This window comes from Dermacentor variabilis, unplaced genomic scaffold (genome assembly GCF_050947875.1).
Source record: "Dermacentor variabilis isolate Ectoservices unplaced genomic scaffold, ASM5094787v1 scaffold_13, whole genome shotgun sequence".
NCBI lineage: Eukaryota > Metazoa > Arthropoda > Arachnida > Ixodida > Ixodidae > Dermacentor > Dermacentor variabilis.
This window is the reverse complement of record NW_027460291.1, coordinates 25,580,998-25,606,366: the sequence shown is the minus strand read 5'-3', so window position 1 is coordinate 25,606,366 and position 25,369 is coordinate 25,580,998. Positions and strand designations below refer to the sequence as shown.

Sequence of the window (25,369 nt, the reverse complement as noted above, 5' to 3'; positions counted from 1 at the left end):
ATTGCGAATATCAGCGAAGAATTCCTATATGAATGCAAGTTGAACAATTCCTCTTCGTGAGCGTCCATATGACTGAGTCGTGAAACCATGGGTCAATGGCTATTGACCAGTAATAATTAGAATGAATTCCCCTCTAGAGAGTGGCGAAAATATTTCGCTGCCATATAGATAGCCATTAACTCACGTCCATAGGGGCTGTTCCGGGTTCATGCAGGGGAGACTGTTTTTGAAGAGATTGCGGGAGGCTTCCTTCTATCATCAATGCATTGCTGTGGTACGGCACTCACACCTTTGCTGGAAGCATCTGCTATGAGACGGGCCGGTGTGTCAGGCTGTGGCCGATTCAGAAGTGCCGCATTCGCCAGATTACACTTTATTGTGTTGAAGGTAGTGCAAGCCTCGTCCGTCCGCTCCAGCAGCGCGGTGCCTAGTCCAGATATTGAAAGATGATGCTTTAACGGCTTGAGTGTACGCGCGCAAGCTGTTATGAAGCGGCGACGGAAATGAACGTCCAAGTTTTCGCTTGCTAGTCACCAGAGAGAAATTATCAAGAACTTGGACCTTGGCATTCAGTAGCTGTATACCGTCGTATTGGCTTCTGCTGCTACGAGGAGCCATTTTTCGGGGTTGATCACAGCTCCGTATTCGTCCAAGCGAGGGAACAGTTGACGAAAATGGATAGCATGTTCTTCAGCCAAAATGGTAGCGACAAGGATGTCGTCGACGTATCCATAGTAGAAATCCAGGCATCAGTTCACCTCGTCAAAAAACCTCTGGAAAGTCTGCGATTTATTACGCAGTCTGAAAGCATTCTGTTGTACTCAATTAAGCCGAAGGGTGTTGTGACTGGTGTCTTCGGAATAGGTGCCTCCACCACAGGTATTTCGTGATAAGCTTTGACGAGGTTCCGACAAATTCATGCAAGTGCGGGACTGGAAAGTGATCCGATTATGTATCGTTCTGCTTGCTGTACTATACTGCTTATACGAAGGACAAGAAAGAAACAGACACGCATGTGCGCGATATCATAACAACTAGTTCCATTCGAAGCTTTATTGATCGATTATGTTACCTTATTGAGTGCACGATGGCAGCCACACGGGTAGCGTTTGCCTGGAGTAGATTTTGGGACTAAAGGAGCGGGAAGACTAGATGTACTTGAGGATGGATGCATCATACCGATCTCTAACATGTATTCGAATTCTCATCCAGCAGTGCTTAGCCTCTCAGGTGGTGTGCGGCGAGGATGTGTATGCAGTGGCAGTTCCCATGTCCCGATATGATGTATCACGCTGTAATTGACAGTGCGTCGGGTATACATAGGAGATGCGAGAGGGAAAGTCTTTCAACAATTCCGTGAAGTCGGGGTGAACATTCGATCATTCCGTTCGAAAGGTAGCTGATGTCAGCCTTCCTGTTCAGGCTGCGATGCCGTGGATGCTGTAGTGCTTTGTAACACCTCATAGCCGTTATTTCCGTATGCCTACAAGAAGATCGAACGGACGAAGAAAGTCTGTTCTGATGATCACGTTCTTCGCGTCTGCTACAAAGAATATCCAACGAAATGTACGGCACCGATAATGTCCATCGTGAGAGTTCGTTGGCCATGTTTTGCAATTCCCGTGGCTTTCATGGCTTTGAAATTGTAAGTTAGGCGGCCTTTGCAATCCGCACGCGTCGCCAGAATTGCACTTACCTAGGCAACTGTGTACGCCGAGAAGCGGGCTTTTGAATCTTTCTCCGCGACTTAAAATAACCTCGATTCGGATTGGCTGGATATCTCAGACAAACGCTTGCGCGGAGTTGGCGCCTGCTGATTTTTTTCGAAAACCGAATTTTTGGAAGGGGCAATTTCGGCAAGCAGATTAGGGTGAGCTTTCTTGGCACAGTTGGTAGCAGATGAAAAACGGCGTGTGGTTGGGCGTGGCACACCGGCAGCTTCGAGTGCCTGGCCGGCATGCCGTCCTGATTGGCGCAGGGCGCAACGCACATGGTTGCATTTTCTACAAATCGGCGATGATACCAGCAGATGCGTGTAGTGCGAGGAGAAGGTGACGCGTGGTTGCGTGACCTGGAACGAGGGTCTCTCTCCCTTTCATGTTTGAACGCTTCGAGAACGCTCGCAATCTACTGGCCCTTATTTTCAACTAAGCTTTCGCACCAATCCTGCCATTTTGTGCGTTAACTTGATAGCCGTCTCAGCTTGCCAGTGGCGCCGGTCCTGTCGTTGGTGTTCTTCTTCGGTCCTGGTCAATTGCGCCTTGCTCTTTGCACATACAAGCATGAACCAACTAGCCCGAGCAAAAGCTTCACTTGAACATCAAGTGCTTAAGTCTTAATTTTCAGACTTAGTCGAATTCATATAGATGCGAGGTTTCATTTTGCGCAACCATGTAATTTATACATGGCCGGAAACTGGAACTGGCAACGTTTAACACGCAAACTCTGGAGTGAGGCCAGTTTAGCAAAGCTCTTTGAGGGTTATGAGACATTACCTGGGATATCATTGACCTTAGCGAGATTAGAAGAGCCGGCGAGGCTTATAAAGTGCTGAATAAAGGCCACGTTCTCTGCTATAGAGGTCTTCCAAATATGATACAATATGGAGTAGGTTTTATAGTTCATATGAGCATAGCGGGTAACAGTGATGCATTCTAAAGCATTATTGAAATGCTAGCAGTCGTCGTAATAAAGCTAAATAGGAGGCATAGATTAAAGGATATTGAAGTCATAAAACAGTTTGATGAAAATGTTTAATTAGTAATAATGAATGTGCAAACCCAGTACACTGTAGTTATGACCAACTTCAAGGTAGGCGGAGAGAAAGCAGGCTGGGGAACGCTCAACTGGCAAATACGGCATGGATTCTAGAAATAGTGAAGGAGAAGTGCTCGTATATTTCGCGCATAGAAAGAGACTCCGAATAATGGATACCTTCTTCTGGAAGCGCAGTAATGAGAAGTGGACCGAAAAAGCCCTAATGAAAAAACAGGAAATGAAATAGATTTCATACTCTCTTCTGATCCCAGCATAGCGCAGGATGTGCAAGTGTTAGGTAAGGTAAAAGGCTATGATCTTAAAAGGAAGCTTTAGCTCAGGTGCTCCTACTAAATACATGGTTTTTTTACAAGTTTCAGGTTTATTCAAGTTTATTCTCTTTTTCAATTTCATATACAGCCTCCAAACATACATCGCCACATCACGAGGGAGGCTAAAGGCTGTGTATGCCTGATGTGTCCTACCTTCCTGGTGGTGACAAACAGTGCATTTGAGACAACAACAAGCTTTCTTCTAAGGTAACATTAAAATCGCACAAAAAAGGAACATCCAGAATTCTGTACAGCATATAAATGTTTCGACATAGTAATTTCTGAAATTAAAGCTGTGAAAAGAAACAAGAAACAGAGCACACAAAACTCAATAAATAAGTAAACCACGGTTATCTAGCAATCTAGCAATTGTAAATAATCTGCCACGCTAAGACTAAAGTAGGTCGAAGTTGTGTTTTATGACCTAAGTCATAAATCCATAACTCTTTTTTTGTAAAGCAGTTTACTTCGGAACTCGTGTATTAGCATTTCGACATCTTTGTTGTCATTCAAGAAATTTATAATGGTATGTTCAAAAGTCTGAAGCCCATAGTTAGTTCCAACCTCAAGAGTTCTGTGAGAAACATATCGCAGTTTCTAAACAGCGTCATGCCGTGCAACTGAACAAAAGCTAACGTTCGGTTTGCTGTGTATCAAGCAATGAGCCTCTATTGCCTGTCGAAGTGTTATTAACGTACAGATGTTAAGAAGGCCCAGTGGTCGCCGGTATTCTCTAGTACTCGAAATGTAGGGAACATTAACGATTGCTCTAATTTCTCTCATTTTTGCAAGATAAATAAGGAGTTTAAATTTGTAGATGTTGTTCTACCCCTTACAAATAAGCAGTAATGGAGAAGTGACTAGATAAGGGTAAAATATAGTTGTGTTTTTAGCCAGGTTGGTAGAAGCAGCCTTAATTTTGCATTAGTCCGACTAAGCGTGATATTTTGGAACGCAAGTAATTAATATGCTCAGTCTAGGTTAACTGTTCACTGAAGACCACACCAACAAAACGGGCAGACCCAACACGTTCAATGTTTTTCTCTCTGTAACTGAGGACAGGCTCGAAGGTTAGAATTTTATTTTTCGAATCAAACACTATAAATTTTCTTTTTTTCACATTTAGTTGAAGCTCATTGGAATGTATCCATAATCATAGTTCAGACAAATATTTGTTTGCATTTGCTATAGTGTTCAAGAAGTCATTACCGGAGAAAAATATGTTAGTGTCATCTGCATACAGAACTATATCTGCTGAACTAGGTACATTGAGAAGCTGCGTCAAGGGGGCAATGATAGAGGCATAGTTACGGATGAAGCGTCGATAATATGAGCACAGGCCGATGAAGCTGCGAAGCTCTTTCATGGTGGTTGGTTTAGGGAACTCGGATACGGCGCTAAATTTTGTGGGATCCGGAAGGATACCGTCTTTCGAAACTACATGGCCGAGAATAGTAAATGTACGAGCGCCGAAGTGGCATTTCTTCAAATTTAGTTGCTGTCCTGCAGTGGAGAGGCACACAAGTACTTGCTCGAGGCGGTTGAGGTGCGACGCAAAGTCCATGGAAAAAACCACAATGTCATCTAAATAACAGAGGCACGTTTTCCACTTCAGCCCTCGAAGAATGGTGTCCATCATTCGTTCGAAAGTGGCAGGCGTGTTGCAGAGGCCGAACGGCATGACAGCAAATTCATATGGCCCATCAGGCGTTACAAAGGCTGTCTTTTGACGATCGGCCTCTACCATTGGCACTTGCCAGTACCCGAAGCGCAAATCCAGCGAGGAAAACAATTCCGCTCCCTGCAGACAGTCCAAGCAATCGTCGATGCGCGGCAAAGGATAGACATCTTTGCGCGTTATTCGGTTAAGGCGGCGATAGTCGAGGCAGAACCGAATGGAGCCATCTTTTTTTTTAACGAGGACAACCGGAGATGCCCAGGGACTGTTAGAGGACTGGATGATGCCACGCTCCAGCTTCGTCAACGTGCTGATCGATGATACGGCGTTCACCAGCCGACACACGATACGGACGCTGGTGCAATGGTGTTTGTTGACCGGTGTCTATACGGTGAACGACTGCGGACGCTCGGCCCAAGGATGGTTGGTCAATGTCAAATGAGGAACGAAAACGTTGGAGGAGCTTGATGATTTCCGTTTGCTGCGCAGCTCTGAGTTCTGCGTCGACGGCATGAGCGAAGACGTCTACAGGAGCATCAGTCGCGCCGGGATTAGTGACGGAACAAATCGGAAGTAATGCCGTATCACTAAACATGGTGGCCGGGAGAACCCTATCGAATGCTTCAAAGGTCCTCAGGCACTCACCGCGGAGTAGGGATGACGAGCAGGCGGACGGATTGCACACGTAAAGGGCAGCAGAACCGTCGCAAAAAGTGACGATAGCAAACGCAAGCAGAAAGTTCCGGCGGCGCGCACAAGTGGCCGAAGGCATAAACAGAATAGATGAGTTCGCAGCAGAGTTACATGATACAGGAACCAGAGCGGCGGAGAAAGGTGCGATATCGATGTCAGAGGCGGCAACAACTTTAGGAGAAGAATGGTCGTCAGGGTCGAAGCATGGCACTCATAACGTAAGTTCGGCACGAGCGCAGTCGATAAGAGTTTGATTGACAGATAGGAAATTCCATCCAGGAATAACGTTGTGTGAGGAACGAGATAGGACGACAAATTCTATAACATACATAACGTGTTGAATGACAACCCGGGTTGTGCACGACGCTGAAGGCTGAATGCGATGAGAGGTTGCCGTACGCAGAGAAAGAGAGGTATGGGGAATCGTCACTTTGTTCAAATTGCGGCAAAGCTTCTCACTAATAATAGAAGCGGTGGCTCCGGTGTCGATAAGTGCGTGTACGGCGACGCCGTCTACGGACAGTTCAATTTCGTTCGCCGGGTTAGAATGAGGCCTTGAAATGTTTGACGTAAACGCAGTTCTTGCCTCTGGAACTGCGACTGTTAGTTTTCCTCTCAGGCTGGGCTGGGTCGGCGAACCATCGGGGAAATGGATCGGCGACGTGGGGAAGGTGATCGGCGTGCATCGAAAGGGAGGCGACTGTAAGATGAGTCCGGAAGAAGGTTAGATGGGTCCTAATGCGGAAGTCGAGCAGGCCTGTAGCTTAAGGCGCAGGTAAACGGGGGCTGTGACGGCGGCAGAACCGTGCTACGTGGCCCGGAAAATGGCAGAAATACCATATTGGCTGGTTGTCAGATGTACGCCACGGGTTGACGACAGGGGCTCGAGCGGCCAAGTAAGGGACGACCATCGGGCGTGAATGTGACGGCGGCACATGGAAGGTGCATCAGGAGCCGGCTCCGGTAGGCATCAGGAGCCGGAGGAGCGTAAGGTAGGGTGACAACGTCAGCGTAAGTTAGCGGTGCAGCTGCAGGCTGCGGAGGAGGGGCAGATGGCAGCGCCGCGGCAACTTGGGTCTGAATGACGTGGCGAAGCGAAGGAGCCAAGGTTGTCGACGGCTCGGCTGTGCTGTTCGCCAGAGAGAGTTGGCGTGCCACTTCCTGGCGGATGAACTGCTTTATCTCCGGCATTAAAGCAAATATGTCGGCAGCGTCGCGGCCGAAATCCAACGGAGATAGATCCGAGGTGTCCTGCTGAGCAGCGCGTGTTGATGCACGCTGATTGCGCAGCTCGTACTGCTGACAAAGCTGTATAACTTCGGCAATCCTCCGCGGACTCTTCGCGACGAGCATCTGGAAGGCATGGTCATCGATGCCTTTCATGACGTGCTTGATCTTGTCAGCTTCGTCCATAGATGAGTTGACGCGCTTGCATAGTGAGAGCACATCTTCAATATAACTGGTGAATGTCTCCTCCTGGCGTTGAGCTCGACCACGCAAGTGCTGCTCAGCGCGAAGCCGGCGAACGGCGGAACGGCCGAAGACCTCTGCCAAAGTTGCCGTGAAAGCCGACCAGGTGGTAAAATCGGCTTCTTGATTGCGGAACCATAGGTTTGCCACGTCAGTCAAGTAAAAGATGACATTTGTGAGCTTGGCGCGGTCGTCCCACTTATTATAGGCGCTTACACGGTCATATTCGGCGAGCCAGTCTTCCACATCGTGGTCGTCTGTGCCGCTAAATATAGCCGGATCGCGCTGCCGGATGACGCCAGAACAGACGATGGCGGGGTCACGGAAGCAGCAGCCTGGGACGGTCCCGGTTCGTCCATTGCAACAGCTGGTGGTAGCGTTCGGCTTCGGATTTCCAGGACGTCGAAGAGAAACCCAGCAGCTCCACCAAATGCAACGGGGGTGTTCGCCTAGTAGAAGGGTCACTAGTTATAGGTTGTAGCACTAGGCTTAAAGAGGTCGGCGCTATGTCGTAACGGGGAAGCAAGCACTTCTCGTCGTCTTCTCTTGCACCAGCACACCAGCACCATGCCCGCTGCTCAGTGCCTTCAGTACAATATCATTAATATAAAGTAAGAAAATTCACGGCCCTAAAATGGATAAAATGGAGCCCTGTGGAACACCTGTACATATTGCTCCAAAAGCATGGAAACCGTTTTCAAATGTGCACTGTATTCTTGACAATAAATAGCTATTAATAAGCTCCACAGCAATGCCTCTTATACCATAAAACGGTAGGTTAAGTAATAATATTTCATGTTTAATAGACTCGAACGCTTTTTTTGAAGTCTAGGTCCACGTGTAATAAACTTATTCGCAACATTACTAATAATTTTGTCTTTTATTTTGATAAGTGCCATTTCAGTGCCTTTTCCTTTCTGGAAACGATACTGATCAATTATTATTTCTGATGTTTTAGTGAAGATGTTAATCGGCTCTTGATAACATATTCTGCAATTTTTTAAGAACATAAAACTGAGGTTGGGGGCGGTAATTATTAAGATCATCATGATTCCCGCCTTTGTGATTGTCAGACACCCTTGCCGTTTTTAACTGCTGCGGAAATATCCCCTTTTCTAACGTTAGGTTACAAATTTGCACCAGGACGCATGCAACTACATTACTTATAGTTTTCACTGCTTCCGCTTTAATATCGTCAGTTCCAGTAGAAGAATTATTTTTTAGTATTCGCACGTACTTCTGTATCTCATATGGCGTCGTCGGCTCGAGATAGAGTGAAATTACCGAACAATTAGGCAGATAGTGAGTAGTGTCTGGACCGGTAGAGGTGACATGGTTATTAGCACATACAGTTAGAAAGTAATCATTAAATTTGTGTGGCAAAGTGGCACCACTATAAACCATTCCGTCGTTCTTGGTCTCGTTTGGTATTGATGGATTGGCTTTCGAATGCAATTTATTGAAAACTTTGCTTATTTGCTCCGGAATATGTTTCTCACGAAACCTCTTCGTAAAATATTCTTGCTTAGCTTTCTTCAAGTCAGAACTTAGTTTATTTCTTGTTATTTTGAAAGTATGAAGTAAGTTTAAATCTCTACTTTGTAAAAACTTGGCGAAAAGTTTGTTCTTGTGAAGAATTCTTTTTTATAGTCCTAGATTTATCCAGGACTTTCTCGACCTTTGGCGTTTCGTACGACGAGTCAGTGGGAAAGCAATTTCCTATATCGCAAATATTTTTTTTTCAGAAATATATTGTAACAAAGGCTGGGGTTGGTTTCCTTGTACAATCGATAAAAAAAGGAAAAAGAAATCGTAAAAGGAGAATTCGTTTTTTTCGGCAACCACTGCACGAAATTTGACGAGGTTTCTGGCATTTAAAAGAAAAACGTAAAATCTAGCGACTATTGGTTTCGAATTTTCAATTTAGGTCGTTAATTTTTTATTTTAAATTGGCAAAATTGCAAATTTTCAGAAAACAAAATTATCAAGTTAACAACTCTGTAACTCGGCAACGAAAAATGATTCCACAATTGTGTGAACTGCATGTAATACTACATCTAAGGCGGACAAAATTGGTATGTTACCCATTAATCACAACAAATGCATTAATATGCGAATACGGCTTCTTCAGAACCCTTATACATAACGTAACAAAACCACGTGAGATATGAACTGACATATCGAATTTGTCCGGTTTCAATGATCTGATGGATGCCGTTCCCAGAGCCACGATATCTTTTTTTTTTTTGATGCAGAGCAAAAATTTCTAATCTTTCTGCTTCTATTTTTTTCGGACTGCCGAATTTTTGGAAACTTTTTAAACAAAATTCAAGCCCTAAATAGAAATTCCGTTCCGAGCAGTCACTATAATTCACCTTTCTCTTTGAAATGCAACAAATTTCGTTAAAATGGGTCCAGGGCTTATCTCAGAAAAGTGTGCGTTTTACATGTATTTGAATACGCCACGTCGGAGTTGGGCCCGAGCTAAAGCTTCCTCTTAAGCCTAAGTATACCAATAAGGATCTTCTGGCACATCATGACCAGGTTGTTGCAAACACTTCGCTTTATCATGACTTCAAGTAATTGAAGGAAAGCGATCGTCTAGAGGCACTACGCCTAAGGACGAATCTTTATCACATGAGGTCTCTGACTAACAAAGTAGCGATCTGATGTCACGGCTTTGCCGTAGGTGCCACGAAAAACTTGAAACCACTTTCCACATCCTGCAGGAATGCGAGTGCGTTCACCTTGCACCAACCGAGCGCCACATATTCTTCGTTACACAGGTGGCCCGTCTAGTCAGGGAAAAGAATCCGAGCGCCATGGTTCGTGAAGAGCCTCGTCTGAAGACTCGCGATAGTACTAAGTTGAAACCTGACCTTGTCATTGAAACTGTTGACGGGGTTCTTGTAGTCGACTTGGCTGTCATTTGGGATGCTAATGTGAGCGTTCTAAAGGATAAAGCGCATGAAATTCATCTAGGTATGCTGCTCTTCAAGCTCTTTCGACGCGCGTAAGACTCTTTCGTCCCAGGGAGTTGTTTTTCGGGCTGGGAGCATGGTCTGCCGAAAAGACTGACGCGGGCCCCTAGGTTTGTCTCGAGCAGATTTGCTGTGGTTAAAAGCTTGTGTGCTTCGACTTCGTCATTTGTCTAAGTAGATTCCGAAAACGCGTGTACGTTCCCCTTAGAGATTTCACATCGCGTTCCTTTTAGATTTCTTTGTAGGTTTAATGTATATTTCAGCTTGTTGTCCTTTGCAGATTTTTTTATATGTCATTGCTTTTGGACTTTAAGTGTTGTTCTTGTGACGTATTCAGTTAGGCGGATGGCCACAGCATTAAAGACAAGTGCTCTACATTTTACGCGATAGCTTTTCTCTAGATAGAATAAACTCGACGTCGTGGGGACGCCAGCATCAGACTGTAAGGACGAACATGAGGTGGGATTTTCCCGCCGGTGCTGGTTCTTCTCAAACGTACTTTACATTGAGTCTTGCTGCGGCCACCCGCATGACAGAAGATCTGTGGTAATGTATGCCCATAGTGAGGTCTAGGATTGCTCTCAGTTTGAAGAGAGAAAGAGCAAAATTAATGAAGAAGAAACAGGCCGAGATAGACGCTGTGAGTGTTAAATCAGACAAATCCAGGCTGCTGCTCGCCAACAAATATGCTGCTTTAGAACTGGAAGATGTATATAATGTAGATGTAATGAATGAGACATAGCTGATTTGAGAACCAGCATTTGAAGTGGGAGGAGAGGTACCAAGGCAACCAGTAGGCAAGCTCAGAGAAGTAACAAAGGACCTGAAAAAAAAAAGCACACCATGAAAATGACCAACTCAAGAGATGACATAGAATTCGCTAAACAGCCAAAGCTGATAAACTAGAAGAAAGTAAGCGATGTTCAATATTATAACGTCCGATAGATTGAGGAAGTAATAAAAATGGCCCCAGCATGAAATAAGTGAGAAGCAAACTCGCCATTGGAAAGCGCACGAGGTATGCAGTGAAAGACAAGCAGGGTAAAGTCATCAGCAATTTTGATAATGTAGTAGAGAACGCAAAAGAATTCTGTACTGACCTGTACAGTACCCAGAGCAGCCACGCTACCTTGATTCGAAGTATTGAAGAACAGGGTACATAGGCGCCTTCAATAAATACATAACTAGTGATGAACTTCGAATACCTTGCAAGACATGTCCCTGGGAAAGCGGCAAGATAAGATGGGATGATAGTCCATTCGATCAAAGATAGAGGAGGTATTATGCTTGAAATCCTTGAGACCGGCTATACATTTATACTGCACGGTTTGAAGTGTAACAGAGAGCTAGAAGAAAGCCAACATTATATTATTGTATATAAATCGAGACGTTAAATAATTGTAAACGTGTAGGCCCATTAGCTTGCCTTCAGTATTGCATATAATATTTGCCAAGTTAATTTCTAATAGAAACAGGGCAACACATGACTTCAATCAACCAAGAGAACAGGTTAGCTTCAGGAAGTGATATTCTGCATTGGATGTTGACCCTATGATCTATCTGCCAAACGAGAAATCTGCGGAGTACTATGAGCCTGTCTATATAGTTTAATATATTATGAAAAGGCGTTTAATTAAGTAGAGATACGAGCAGTCATGGAAGCTTTGCATAATAAAGAAGTAAGGGAGACATACTTGAATATTTTTGGATATATGTACAAAAATTCTACAGTTACCTTGGTTCTGCACAAGCAAAGCGGAAAGTTAACTATAGAGAAGGGAGTCACACAAGGAGAAAGAATCCATCCAATGCTCTTCACTGCATGCTTGGAAGAAGTATTCAAGCTATGAAACTGGGAAGGCTTAGGAGTGAGGATCAAGGGCGAATATCTCAGCAACCTTTGGTTTGCAGAGATTTTGTCCTGTTCAGCAACACTGGCGATGAATTGCAACGATGATTGAGGACCTTAACAGATAATGTGTAAGAGTGGGGTTGAACATTAGTATGCACAAGACAAACATAATGAATAATAGCCGGGCAAAGGAACAAGAGTTCAAGATCACCAGTCAGCCTCTAGAGTCTATGAAGGAGTACGTTTACTTAGACTAACTAATCACAAGAAACCCTTATCATGAGAAGGAAATTTATAGAAGAAATAAATAGGTTGGATAACATACGGCAGACATTGTTAGCTCCTGACTGGAAGCTTGCCACCATCATTGAAAAGGAAGGTGTACGATGAGTGCGCTTTACCAGTGCTGACATATGGGGCAGAGACTTGGAGACTGACAAAGAAGCTTGAGAACAAGTTCACGACCGCGCAAAGAGCGATGAAACGAAGAATGCTAGGCATAACATTAAGAGACAGTAAGATTGCGGTTTGGATCAGAGAGCAAATGGGTATAGACCATATTCCAATTGACGGTAAGATAAAGAATAGAGCTGGGCAAGTCAGGTAATCTGTTGGGCATATAACCGGTAGACCATTACAGTTACTGAATGAGTGCCAAGAGAAAAGAAGTGGGAACGCAGAAAATTGGGTGTTGGTGATGAAACTAGGAAATTCGCCGGCGCAAGTTGGAATCAGCGCATGACAGGAGCGATTGGAGATCGCTGGGAGACGTCTTCATCCTGTAGTGTATGTAAATATTGGGTGATGATGATAAAGCTGACATAATGAAAAAAATTGTAGGCCTAAACCGTTAGGATTGCGACGAGCGGACCCTACGGTAATCATCATCAAGCGTACTTTGAAGGACACCGCAACTGACACTTTCACTAACCTGGATTTCACTAGCACGGCGGGTGAAACATCTTAAGCTACACCTATTATCACACCACATTTTCGAAAACAGGATAGTGCAAATATCTTTATACAAGGCCTGTCTTCTTTTGATAGGAACGGCGTAGCAGACGATACTGGAGTCTAAGAGTCGTTTGTGCACTTGCGCATACTGTCTCCATCTCGGGGATATTCCCTTTCTGCCGTTAAATGACTCTGACATGCCGTATGATTGGCCCAAGGGCGATGTTAATAAAAATATTGCAATTCTGTGCATTTCTGCAGCCGCAAGAAGTCAATGTGCCCTCTGGAAATGCGAGCGTTAGGAATGTCAATAGTTAATCATCTTAGTTTATTTACTACCAAGAAATGGCGGCGGATAAGTAGGCGCACAACCCCCCCCCCCTATCACGTCCTGTCGTTGTCTTTGCAATATTTTGTGTATGTTTGAGAGAAATATTTAACTAAGAGTAGCCAGCTTTATCATGTAGCCTCTTCTCTGCCGGAATTTCGTGCGGACCTCATATTTTTGTTGTAGTCCATTAGAAAGTGTTCCCTTGAAGTTATATCCGACGACAGAGTTGGCAGAGGAATTGATACAAACTACACTCGTTTTTTTCTATCGAACAGTTTGATCTGGTGTGTGACCGCGTCTGGCTGCGGGCAGCCTCTCAAAGCATTTACATGGCGGGAATCATGATTGGAAATACTGTCTTCTCCCATCTATCTGACTGGTAAGTATGCCTCTTATCTCCATACGCTGCCGGAAAATTTTAGTTAGCACAGTGCTCAGCAGGCCACGTAGAAATTTGGCAATCTGGTAAGGCGATGTGGTCTTCATACCCCACTATTTTTCCTGTATGCTTCGTTGTACTTGTTTCATTTCCATCAAACTTTTCTTACGTGAATATAAAATGATTTGCGAATCGGTTCCGATATCGAAATCATTGATAAAGTTTCTGCTTGCTTTGTGGGTGTTACTCTACCTAGTCTTGCAATGGCATGAATAGAATGGAGGTTGCCGTTTTCACTTTGAGGCCCTCGAAAATAATTCGGGGCGCATGCATGACAATTGCAGCAACAAAAAAAATTTCGCAGAAACCACTGGGCGATGATTGTCATAGTGAAGTGGCAAAAAGCTTTTTTTGTTTAGAAGCAGAATTTCTATAAATTAAATTCTAAGGTTTTACGTGCCAAAACCGCGATCTGATATGGTGGATGCCGTAGTGGAGACTCCGGATTAAATTTAACGACCTGGAGTTCCTTAACATGATCAGAATTCACAGGACCCGGGCGCTTTCCCATTTCGTGCACATCTGTATGCGGCCCTCGCGGCCGGGATTTCATACCGCGACCTCGTACTTAGAAGGGCAATACCAGAGCAGCCAGGCCACCGCGGCGTGTAATAATTCACAACTGCTGAGAAGTCCCGCATGTGACGCCGATCAAAAAACAAAGGCGGCGATGATCGATTGACAACGACGGTACGACGTCGGCCGCGTGCCGACAACGTAACGACCACAATGGTGTTAAGAGGATGGTGTGACGACGAATATGTGACGACAGCTGCACGACGACCACGGCGGCCGGTGTCAAAAACCTCATTACCAAGACGCCGTCGCGCGAAGACGACGGCGAGACGGCGATGGGGTGTCAGTTGCACCGAATGACGACATCAATGACGGTGCGGCGACGGCACGATGAAGGCACAAGAATAGCGGAAGGATGCACGTGCAGTCAAGAGGAATTCTTACGCAGGCCCAATAATCCGAGAATGAAAGGCGAAAAGCAGTGAAAGAAAGCTATAAGTCTTAAAGAACATATGCCTCGGAGGACCAGATGCCGTGTTCTATGTCGCCCACGGAGAGTGGCTCTTTTGTGAAACGAACATTCTTCTGGACAGCATAAGAGGGCTGCCTAACGAACGTGCAGCGCAGTTAATTTTGAAATAACTAAGTTGATGGGTCTTACATGCCAGAACGACGATGTGACTTTTTTTTCTTTATTGCCTGACTTTGACAAAGAAAGAACAGCAATAGCAATAAACAAAACAAAACATAAAAGATACAATGAAAACGTCGTATTGACATAAACAGCCTGGTAGGGGGCTGGCTTCGACACATGAAAATTCATTTAGAGCCATGAATGGCTCCACCCTTGACAGCCACTCGGGGGTGTCGCCACCTTCCTCCAATATCTCAACAAACCGATGCACAATTTCACGGAAATAAATTCGCGTAGGTCGTGCGTCGGGATCGCAGTAGTATCCTGCCATTCGAGAGCGCCAAATACTGTAGAGGCCAATTAACATTATTAAATCAAACGGAAAACCATCCTCGTTAGTAATGGGTAGATACCGTATTCCATGAGGGTCGACGGGAAATTGTTTCTTTAACGTTCTTTGTAGTACGTCCCAAAAAAATACCCCTCCCCAACAATGAAGAAAAACGTGATCTATCGTTTCTGGTTGTTTGCAGATAAGGCAAATAAGCCCTTTTCCGGTAAAAACATTTTTGCTAGCAACGTTCCAGTGTGTAACTTAAAAAAAAGGTTTCAACCCCATGCGCAACTTGCATTTTTTTTTTACTCTCTTTAACACGTCCCTACCAGGGCCTCCATTGTACAAGGCTCTGTACATTGGCTCCGGCAGAACAACGTCACACAAATCCTTGTACATTTTTTTTCTTTTTGACAGTAGATAAACATTCGTTTGAAAACCTCGTTGCAAGGAATCGTACACTTGCGACAACTTCTCTAAAATATCCAAAAATGCCTCCCGTGAGTGTTTCGGTTGAAACAACAAAGTCTGGCAACGCGCGCCCAAGCCTTACTTGGCATGCGGTGCGCAAAAAAGGGTCGCTGTCGTCGTGAAGGAAAAGAAACCTGTTAACAATCTGCCGCAAAAAAAAGGTGTCCCAGGCGCAATCCACCATTCTTGACTCCTCTGAACAAATTTGTTCGGCTGCACCTTTCCCATTGCGCATCCCACACGAAAATGGCGAAAATTCGATGCAGCTTCTGTACATTGAGTCTTGCACAACGTAACACCTGCGTTACATACCACAGCCTACTAATAAAGAACAGATTGCACACGGCGGTTCTAGCAAAAATGGATAAGTTCGTTCCTTTTCACCTTTCCGCCTTTCCACGTGTATCATGCACCTGCGCTGTCCAATATGTCGCGCTATCACGGTAGCATTCTAGAGGTACTCCAAAGTACTTCGTTGGGGTCGTAACCCAGGACACGTTTGCAAAGCGATCGGGCGTCGATTGCCATTCTCCGTGCCAGAGCCCTAGTGATTTTGCTAAGTTCACATTGCTGCCTGGGACTTGGCAGAAGTTCTCTACACATTTAATAGCCTCATTTACACGTTCCCTACTGGTTGAAAAAACCGCCACATCATCCGCATATGCCAACAGCTTGACTTCCGCTACTTGCAACCGAAAGCCAGGAATTGTCTCTTTTTTCACGATGTTTAAGCACATCGCCTCTATGTAGATGCAAAACAAAAGAGGGCTAAGGGGGCAACCCTTGCGTACCGACCGCTGCACGCTAATGGGGGACCCCAGACTTTGGTTAAGGATCAATCTCGTCGTGCAGTTCCGATACGCCAGGGCGACACCCGCGCGAATAAGAGAACCAACATTAACATGGTCTAGTATGCAAAGCAAAATTTCATGCGCGGCACAGTCGTAAGCTTTTCCAAGGTCTAGTTGCAAGATGGCCACGCGGCTATTTGTAATATCCCAGCACTCCAGCACGCATCTTGCTGTGTGAATATTAGTCGTAATAGATCGTCCCTTAATCCTGCACGTTTGATGCGGTCCAACGATTTCCTGGATTACTGACTGTAATCTTGGCGCTAAAACTTTCATATAAATGTTGTAATCCACATTTGTGAGTGCGATTGGCCAGTACGCTGTTACTTGTCGTAACTTCTCTTCCTTGCGTAACTTCCTTGTCGTAACTTCCTTGCGAAAATGGCTCCTGCATCTCCGTTGAAGGTAGCTACACTTAATGTCAGGGGCTTGGCAGGAAATAAAAAGCAAAGTCAGGTGTATCGGCTTTTAACGGAGCACGACATTGATATATTGGCCGTGCAGGAAACAAAAGTTGACGGTGAGGAAGAGACCGGGAGCATGGTGCGACGTTTCACGTCTAGATTCTATGCTATTGTAAGCCATGCCATCGGCACATCTGCTAGTTGTGTCCTTTTTATTAAGAAGTTGCCGGCTCTGGTCGTGCATGCTGATTTCTCGTGCTTGTCAGGTCGGTGTGTTGCTGTCTATTTCACGCTCGGCGATACAGAATGGCGTGTTTTATGTTTGTACGCACCAAATGTTGTGGATGAAAGGGTCGATTTCTTTAGAAGCGTTGTGCAGCGTCTCAGTTTCGATAAACAGCTGATTATCATGGGCGACTTCAACTGTGTCCAGAGTGCTTGTGATAAGACTAGTGATCGGGGATTCAGGGAAGCAAGTACTGAGGTACTGTCGTAAATCATAGACAAATGGAACCTTGAGGATGTGGCGGGGTGTATGCAAGGCGCGGGTGGTGTGAAGTACACACATTTCCTGCGTGCAAGTCATGCCCGTCTAGACCGCATTTATGTAACGCTGGACGTGATTCCAAAATGCAACAGTTATCAAGTAGTGCCGGTGTCTTTCTCAGACCACTGTTTAGTAGAGTGCGGGATTGGGGCACATAGACGTGGCAGTGCTTTTAGCTGAAAACTGTGGAAGATAAATAACAAGCTGATTAAAGACGATGCTTTCAACCGTGCTGCAATTGAAGAAATCGGCAAAGTAGATCCGAATAAAAACTGAATACATGGCAACAGTGGGAGCTTAGTAAGGAACAACTTAAAATAAAAGCAATAGAGCGGTCTTGTTCTATGGCGTACGAGGAGAAACTAAATGAACGTAATCTAAGGTCTATGCTTGCAAAACTGCTCGAGAAAAATGCGAAGCGCCTGGTAAATGGATCGATGACATTAGGAAAACGAAACAAAAAGTTGATGTGATAGAAGAGGAGCGCTATCGTGGTGCGCTGGTCCGGGCGAGAGCGGAACACGTAGCTGCTGGAAAGACGCCGTCTAAACGAGCGCTCGGAATTGAAAAAGCCCACGCTCGTCGAAATCACATAGACAACATAGAATGGGGAGGCGCCTTATCGGATGATAACGAACATATCAAGCGCGCATTTTTTCAGTACTATCAGGCGTTGTTTGCTTTACATGTTGCCGACACGAACACGTTTAAGGATACGGTCCTTGGGGCACTGCCGCGACTCAACGATGAGCAGAAGGATAGGTTAGAGCTGCCAATAACCGAATCAGAGGTAGAAACGGCGATAGACAATTTAAATCCTGGTAAATCGCCAGGACCGGACGGGTTAAGCGCGGCGTTTTACAATGCTTTTAAGCGCGGAATCTCGCCAATATTGACGGTAGTGTTTAATGAAGCTTACGAAATTAACGAATTGCCTCCGTCTTACGCAAGATCACACACTGTCTTAATCTCCAAAACGACGATGTGACTATGAGGCACACCGTAGTGAGGAACACCGGATTAATTTTGACCAATTGGGAATATTTACCGTGCATAAAGTGCACATTACACGCGAATAGTTAAGTTTCCTGGAAGAAGAGTGGGTAGAGAGCATGCACGCGTTCGTAATTGTACCCATATTACGGCCAGATCCTTTACTCATAAGCTCAAAGTGACATATTTATGAAATTTAAAGAGGCGCTCGTGTGGAAAAATTCCTCGGCAAGTGTGCCTGGCTACCCGCCTTGTAGCACAACCTTCACCAAACTCGAGTGCTTTCAATATTTTCGTGCTCAGCTTTCGGCAATCAATCCCAAGTAAATGGTTTTGGGGCATAGACCAAACGGCGCATTGTTTTAAGCACACCTATATGTTTAAAATCTCTAAAAGCGGAAAGGCTATTGCTATTTAGCGGTGATGTACGAAATCGTCAGTATGCGTACCGTGGCTAGACTCGTTGTCGCACACGAAATATCGGTCTGCCGGCTCCCATCCAGTAGGTCAAGGTCACACCAGGGAAAGAATGATGAACACTCGTTCTACCAAGCTTAGTGCTTGTTTATTTTTCTCGCTTCAATAAATTTACCTCCCTCTCGTGGTGGTTGTGTAAAATTTATAAGTTTCACGTAGAATCCATCATTTGGAGGGGTTTATCATCGTTAATGCGATAATTATTCTAATGCACATGTAATCTCGTGATGGGAGATCATGTATTGTATTTTTCGTTTAAAGTTGTGTAATTAAGAAACTCCTGCATATTGTAAAATGGTGAGAGGCGCGAAATTTATAGGTCACACTTATATGTGCAAGAAATGAGGACACTCGTAATTAGCGGTGAAAGAAGATCCGCCGTGCTAACGCTGAGAAGTAATCCCTCGTCGCCATGCCCGTGATCGCGGCTGAACCAATAGAATATCGTGCTGCTGTACTCGGAGACCCAGGTTCGGTACCGACAAGTGTAGTTTGTCGAGCCATCCCTTTTATTATAAAGAGCACCCCTGTAAATAGAGTAGAAGAAGAATTCAAACAGCAAAGTGGTGGAAGTAGGCTAAAATGCTATTCGCAAAATCAGGTGCTAGATGTAGTTATATAGCTCTGAAAGTGTTGACAACCGCATGCGGCGTAACCAGGATTCTATTAAATGCTCAACATCCAGCTTCCAGCTCAGCATTTGTTCTGCCGAGGTTCGTAGAAAACCGAAGGAGGGGCTGCTTCTAGTGCGCTCCTCTAAGCTATAGCAAACATTCAAGCAGGCTTGATTGGTGCAGATACAAGTAACTTTTATCGACCCTTATTCCCAATGCGCTGACGTGCGAGCAAATATTCGTGAATGTTGGAAAGTAAGGCGACCACACCAAGCATTGGCAGGTGCTACCACTTACGGTCGATGTTAGGTCCAAAAGCACAGTGGAGGAATGGGTGTTGAATATTGACGCTGCGCGAATATGGTAGTCTTGACCTTGGCCCCTTCACGGCTGGCAACCTGAGATCGCGTACACCTTATTCAGCTGTTCCCAAAAACCGGGGCCACACAATTACATTTTGATTGCTTGAATTTGCGCGACAGCATGAGCTATTTGGTCCGTAAACTGTGTCTAGCGACAAAACTGTCGTACTCCGCATTATATAACCATGCTCGAGCTTAAGTTCGAGCACAATATAGAAGTCTCAGTTTTGTTGCGCGCCACTAAAAATTCGACTGCGGGCCGCATGGGGCCCGCGAGCTGTGTTTTGGGCAGATCTGCAGCTCAGTGAGCTTGGGTACCATAAAAATAACATTCCCCGAATAACACTGCCACCGCAACTGTGGCAAATGAACTGTTATAAAATTTCCAGCCATTACATTGGCTATTAGATGGCCTGAGTGGAGCATAAAAAAAAGCATCCAACTATCTTATACGCCGCTTGAAACGAGCGCCATGAAAATTTGCCTAAGGGGAGGTGTGGGTATTAGAAAAGAAAATGTTTGAATCTTTTCTCTTCGAAGTATGGTGCTGAATACTTTTGCATATATGCAATGTTATGTGCTCATTTCTAATATTAAGTCCATTTTCGTTTAGCTTATTTGGCTACAATTTTATACAACCTTCTTCTAATTATTTTCTGCAAACGGATTGCAGGATATATGTCCCTTAGATTTGCCTGAATGTAGTAGAATCAATGGCTTCTCTATGATTCAAGGAATGTCATATGGCTAACATCATCGCCTTAGCTGGAAGGAGTTTATTTATTTATTTATTTATTTATTTATTTATTTATTTATTTATTTATTTATTTATTTATTTCATTACCCTCAGGCCCCAAGGGCATTAGAGAGGGGAGGCTCTGTGGTGAGATCTTTGCTTTTTCTCATTTATATTAACGATTTACCTGATAGGTTATGCTGATCAATTAATCTTTTTGCAGACGATGGGGTCCTATACAGCGAAATTAAGAGCGACTCCAATATCGGTCTTCTTTAGTCTGATATCAACCATGCTCTCAACAGGGCTAAGACGTGGCACATGGAACTAAACATTAACAAATGCAAGTACATTCGTGTTTCTCATCGTAATACTACACTGCCCTCATACTATTTTAATTCTAGTAACCTCGAAACTCTGTCTCGTTACAATTATCTAGGCGTATTTATTTCTTCTAGTCTTTCTTAGAAGATGAATGTAGACCATATAACCGACAACTCTAATCGCATGCTGGGCTACATACGCCGCAATTTTTATCATTCTTCTAGTTCTGTGAAACTACTTCTTTATAAATCGTTAGTTCGTACTAAACTTGCATATTCTCCATCTGTCTGAAACTCCAGTGAAGAGTCGCTCATCTATCAACTTGAATCTATCCAGAAGCGGGCGGCTTCCAAGAAAGATTCCAAGAAAGATTAGAAGAAATAAATACATCTAGATATTTGTAACTAGACGGACTTTCGAGGTTACTAGTATTAAGGTGGTATGAGGGCAGTGTAATATTACGACGAGAAACACGCATGTACTTAAATTTGTTAATGTTTAGTTCCATGTGCCACGTGTTAGCCCAATCGAGAGCATGATTGATATCAGATTTAAGCAGACCTATATGGGAGTCACTATAAATTTCGCGGTATAGGACACCGTCGTCTGCAGAACTATTAATTGATGAGCATAACCTATCAGGTAAATTGCTAATATAAATGAGAAAAAGCAAAGGTCCCTTGCAAAGGCACAGAGCCTTGCGGCACACCTGATTCAACTGTAGAAGTGACAGAGGAAGTGGTTTTAACTGTGACAAATTGTGAACGATTGCTGAGGAAAGAGTGCAGCCACTGAATAACATTAGGATCAAGGTTAAGTTTGCTTAGTTCTAAAAGAAGCAGTTGATGAGAAATGCTCAAATCTAGGAATAAACAGTGAACAACAAAACCCTTGCCAATTATGGAATTTAGATCATGTGTAAAGGGTAAAGGTTGTGTTTCACAGGAAAATACCTTGTGAAATCTGTGCTGATGTTCTGTAAGAAAGGCGTTTGACTGTAGGAATGATGCAAGGTGGTGGTAAATGACATGTTCCATAATTTTGCAAGGAATGCACGTAAGTGAAGTCGGCCGATAACGATATGGTGAATGGCTATCCCCAGACGTGTGCAAGGGAATCACCTTCTCGACCTTCCAGTCTTCATGAATGTAGGCTGTCTGAAGAGATTGCTGAAATAGGTTAGAAAGCATTATAGCACTGTAAACTTTAGTCCTGGTCAAAAACTTGGAATTAATATTATCAATGCCCCATGACGAAGAAACGTTTACCTTATCTATTATTCCTTCTATGCCAGCAATATCAAAGAGAACAAGGTCCATCGATAAGAAGTCAGTACCGGGATAGGTAGGGGATAGAAAACCCAGATTTTCGGAAAAAGCAATAACAAATACAGAGTTAAGCGCATTTGCGCATTAATCAAGCTGTATTAGTCACTTGAGTCTTTAAGGGTGATAGCCGAGTGTCCTTTTTTTTGTTGACTACGCTCCAAAATTCCCTACGGTTAGTAATTAGAACAGATGGTAATGTACTATTGAAAAATGAATGATTCGCATGCTTGAGGGCTTTTTTGAATTCGGTAGCCACGGCCTGATAAATAGTCAACGTTATTGAGTACCGGTTAGTTTTGCTGAGCAAGAAATGCGTTTTCTTTTTATTACAGAGCCTTTTTCACGATTTAGTGAACCGTGGCGATTGCCAGTTGGACGTAATGACTATGCGGGGAACGTATATCTCGATGAGCGATGAAATTTTTTCTTTGAATAAATTTCAGTTAGTATTCACGGAGCAATCAGGAAAGTTAAGCAAGTAATCATCTAAAAATGCAGGGAGCTCATCGTTAATAGCATCATAATCAGCGTGCTTATAGTCCCCGATATATGTTTTGTGGTTACTCTTGTGAGGCATACCGCAAGTCAAAGAAAAATGAAGCAATAAGTGATCGCATTAGCCCCGGTAGGTATGATATGGGATGAAAAAGATCAGCCGTAGTGGTGGGTACTCAGTCGAGGATGATAGAAGTAGTACACGTAATTCTATTGGCCTGCTTTACAAGCTGGGACAAGTTGAAATTATTGCACAAATTCAAAAATCTGTCACCTTAACTGGAAAAAAGATGAGAATAGGAATGCACATTAGACCATACTATTTTAGGGAAATTAAAGCCACCTAGTGAGATGAACGGGCTATTCGGATACCGCACTATAATCATATGGATGACACCACGAAGGTCGTCAGCAAAGGTTGGTGAACAGGACGGCGGACGATAACCAATGCCCAACATGAATTTCTTAGAGCACGTTTGTACTTCAACCAAGACAAGTTCAATATCCTTAGTAAGATGCATAGGAAAAGACAAAACAGCATCAGAGACTGCTATAAGCACGCCGCCGCCACACCTAGCGCGCCTGTCACACCTTTATATGTGATGGTGTTTTTTTTACAATCAAACTATTTTTCACTATCAGTCTTCGCGGATAACCAGGTTTCAGTAGGACAGATTATATCGGCGTCAGAAGCATCGATAGCAGAGCAAAGATCGTCACCTTTTGGAAGTGTGCTTCGGATGGGTTTGTGAATTAAAGCGAAAGTTTGTTGCTGACCGGTAACCTTACTTAAGGTTACCGGTAAGCAACCAACTTGATTAAGGTAACCGGTAACCTTGATGACCGGTAACCTTGACTACGGCCCTCGCGTAGCGCTATTCAGTGGTGGGTGGCGCCGAAGCATGGCAAGATTCTACCGATGGCATAAATGCATTAAAAATTTCGCGCATACAGTCATTACAGTGATTGTAGGTGTAGCACTCTTTATTTATGTACAGCTGGTTGAAGCGAAGCTTGAAAGTTAAGGGTCGTGTTTTGCCAAATTCGACCAGTTTCTTCCTAGCAAGACGAGTGGCGGGCTAGTAGTCATCAAATAACGGCAACATTTACTTCCTTCAGCTTAGAATTATTGAGGAGTATTGATCTTTGAGCTTGCAAGAAGAGAATTTGGAAATAATTGGTCTGCCCTTATTCGAAGTATACCCGGCGAGCCCGTGTGCCCTCTCGATCAGTATTTCAGAGGCTGGCGAAGCCACTGATTCTCACCTTCGACTTCCTCACGCGCGAACGTTTTGCCTTCAACCTCCGTTAATGTTTTGTCTACACCTGTTAGATTTTCCTGAATGTGTGCCTGTGCTCTTTCAGGTCATCAACAGATTTGCATAGATTCATCTGGTCTTTTTGCATATTTTTGTTCGTGCATTTATGGTTTCTAACATCTCTAATATCTCATCAAATTGCTTAGAGTAGGAATCAAGTACAGAGACCTGCACTAGAGTTTGGGTTCTCGTGCTAGGCTCGGGGTTGAGCTAAACATCCCCGCACAACATAAGAAGTTGGTTTTCAACGTCAAAACACTCAAGGAACACGCAAAACAAAACTCCCGGGCTTGGGAACAGCAACAGACAAACATTATTCGATTCGAGTTGCGAGGTTTTGAATCTGAAAGTTCAAAGTTTTTGTGGTGCATAACTTTGAAGTCTCGCAACTGTTGTTGTAGGTAAGGCAGAGAAATAAGGTTGACCTTACAGCCTTCCTTGAATCATAGCGATGCCATTCATATCTTGATTAGAGAAACATGAGGAACTATATTTTGCAAATCCTTGCAAACAATTGTCACGGGGAAGTTCACCTAAACTTAAAACTAGAGGAGATGAACAAAAATAGACGACTGCATAATGAAAAAAAGCGCATCATATTACATATATCTGCAAGTTTTTCACACCATATCTTGAAGAATAACCTTTTCTTTTCTAAACTGCACTTGACCCAATCAAAGGGGCCCTCCACTTTTTGAACCAAGGAAGAAAATGTTTATGACCTGTGACAGAGGCTCCTGTGAACATGTGAGCCGACTATTACTGCACTGAATGCAATCGGAAATTTACCGTCTCTTGTCAAAAACAGCGAAACATTGTTTGCTCTCGCTACCGCGATGCTGCCATGTAGCGTCATAAAAAAAAAAAAGCTGGCCCACCAACTCTACTGGCTGATTTTGGGATCGCGAGAGCTTTCTGAGTAATATATAAATGCTATTATTGACTTCAAGAAATGAAGAATACGTATGTCGGCGATGTTAAAGAAAAAGAACAATGATTCTAAGACAGATAAAGCGCAAATAAAACACAGGCAGTGAAAAAGAGTGATAGCATACAAAGCACTCTCCGTGTAATATTTCCGCCTTACCTACCTCAAGATGTTGCCATAGCAACTAACTCGGATCCACACCCTAATGATTTCATATTTGCATTGCGCGTAGCTGCGTCACCTGCACGTGGCCTCCGAACTGGCAGCGGCGTGCTGCGTGGTATAGTCTACCGTGGCCCCCACGCGGTCCCGCGACGAATCCTCTTGCCGCCGTGACACTGAACTGTGGGCCCGGGCTTTGTCTTCTTGCCTTCGCTGTGTAGCTTCCAGTGCGCTAGCGGATACGAAAACAGAAAGAAAGCCGGGTATGGCTGCGAGAACTCCAGTTATCGATGAAAAATTTAACATTTCTTTCTGCAGGATAATTTGTGAGATGACGTAATTTCATAGTAAGGCCATTGTATGATCAGTTGGAAAATTCGCAGTTTA

The 25,369-nt window shown here is 44.1% G+C and overlaps 1 protein-coding gene across 5 annotated transcripts in view; it reads left to right on the top strand.

Annotated features, from left to right (window-relative positions):
* Positions 1–25,369, top strand: part of LOC142566817 (organic cation transporter protein-like) — a 266,000-nt gene that overhangs the window by 96,089 nt on the left and 144,542 nt on the right. For all 5 annotated transcript variants that reach the window (XM_075677698.1, XM_075677699.1, XM_075677700.1 and 2 more), the window contains one exon: positions 13,324–13,427. In XM_075677698.1, the coding sequence (XP_075533813.1) occupies positions 13,324–13,427 (104 nt within the window). The remainder of the gene's footprint in view (positions 1–13,323; positions 13,428–25,369) is intronic.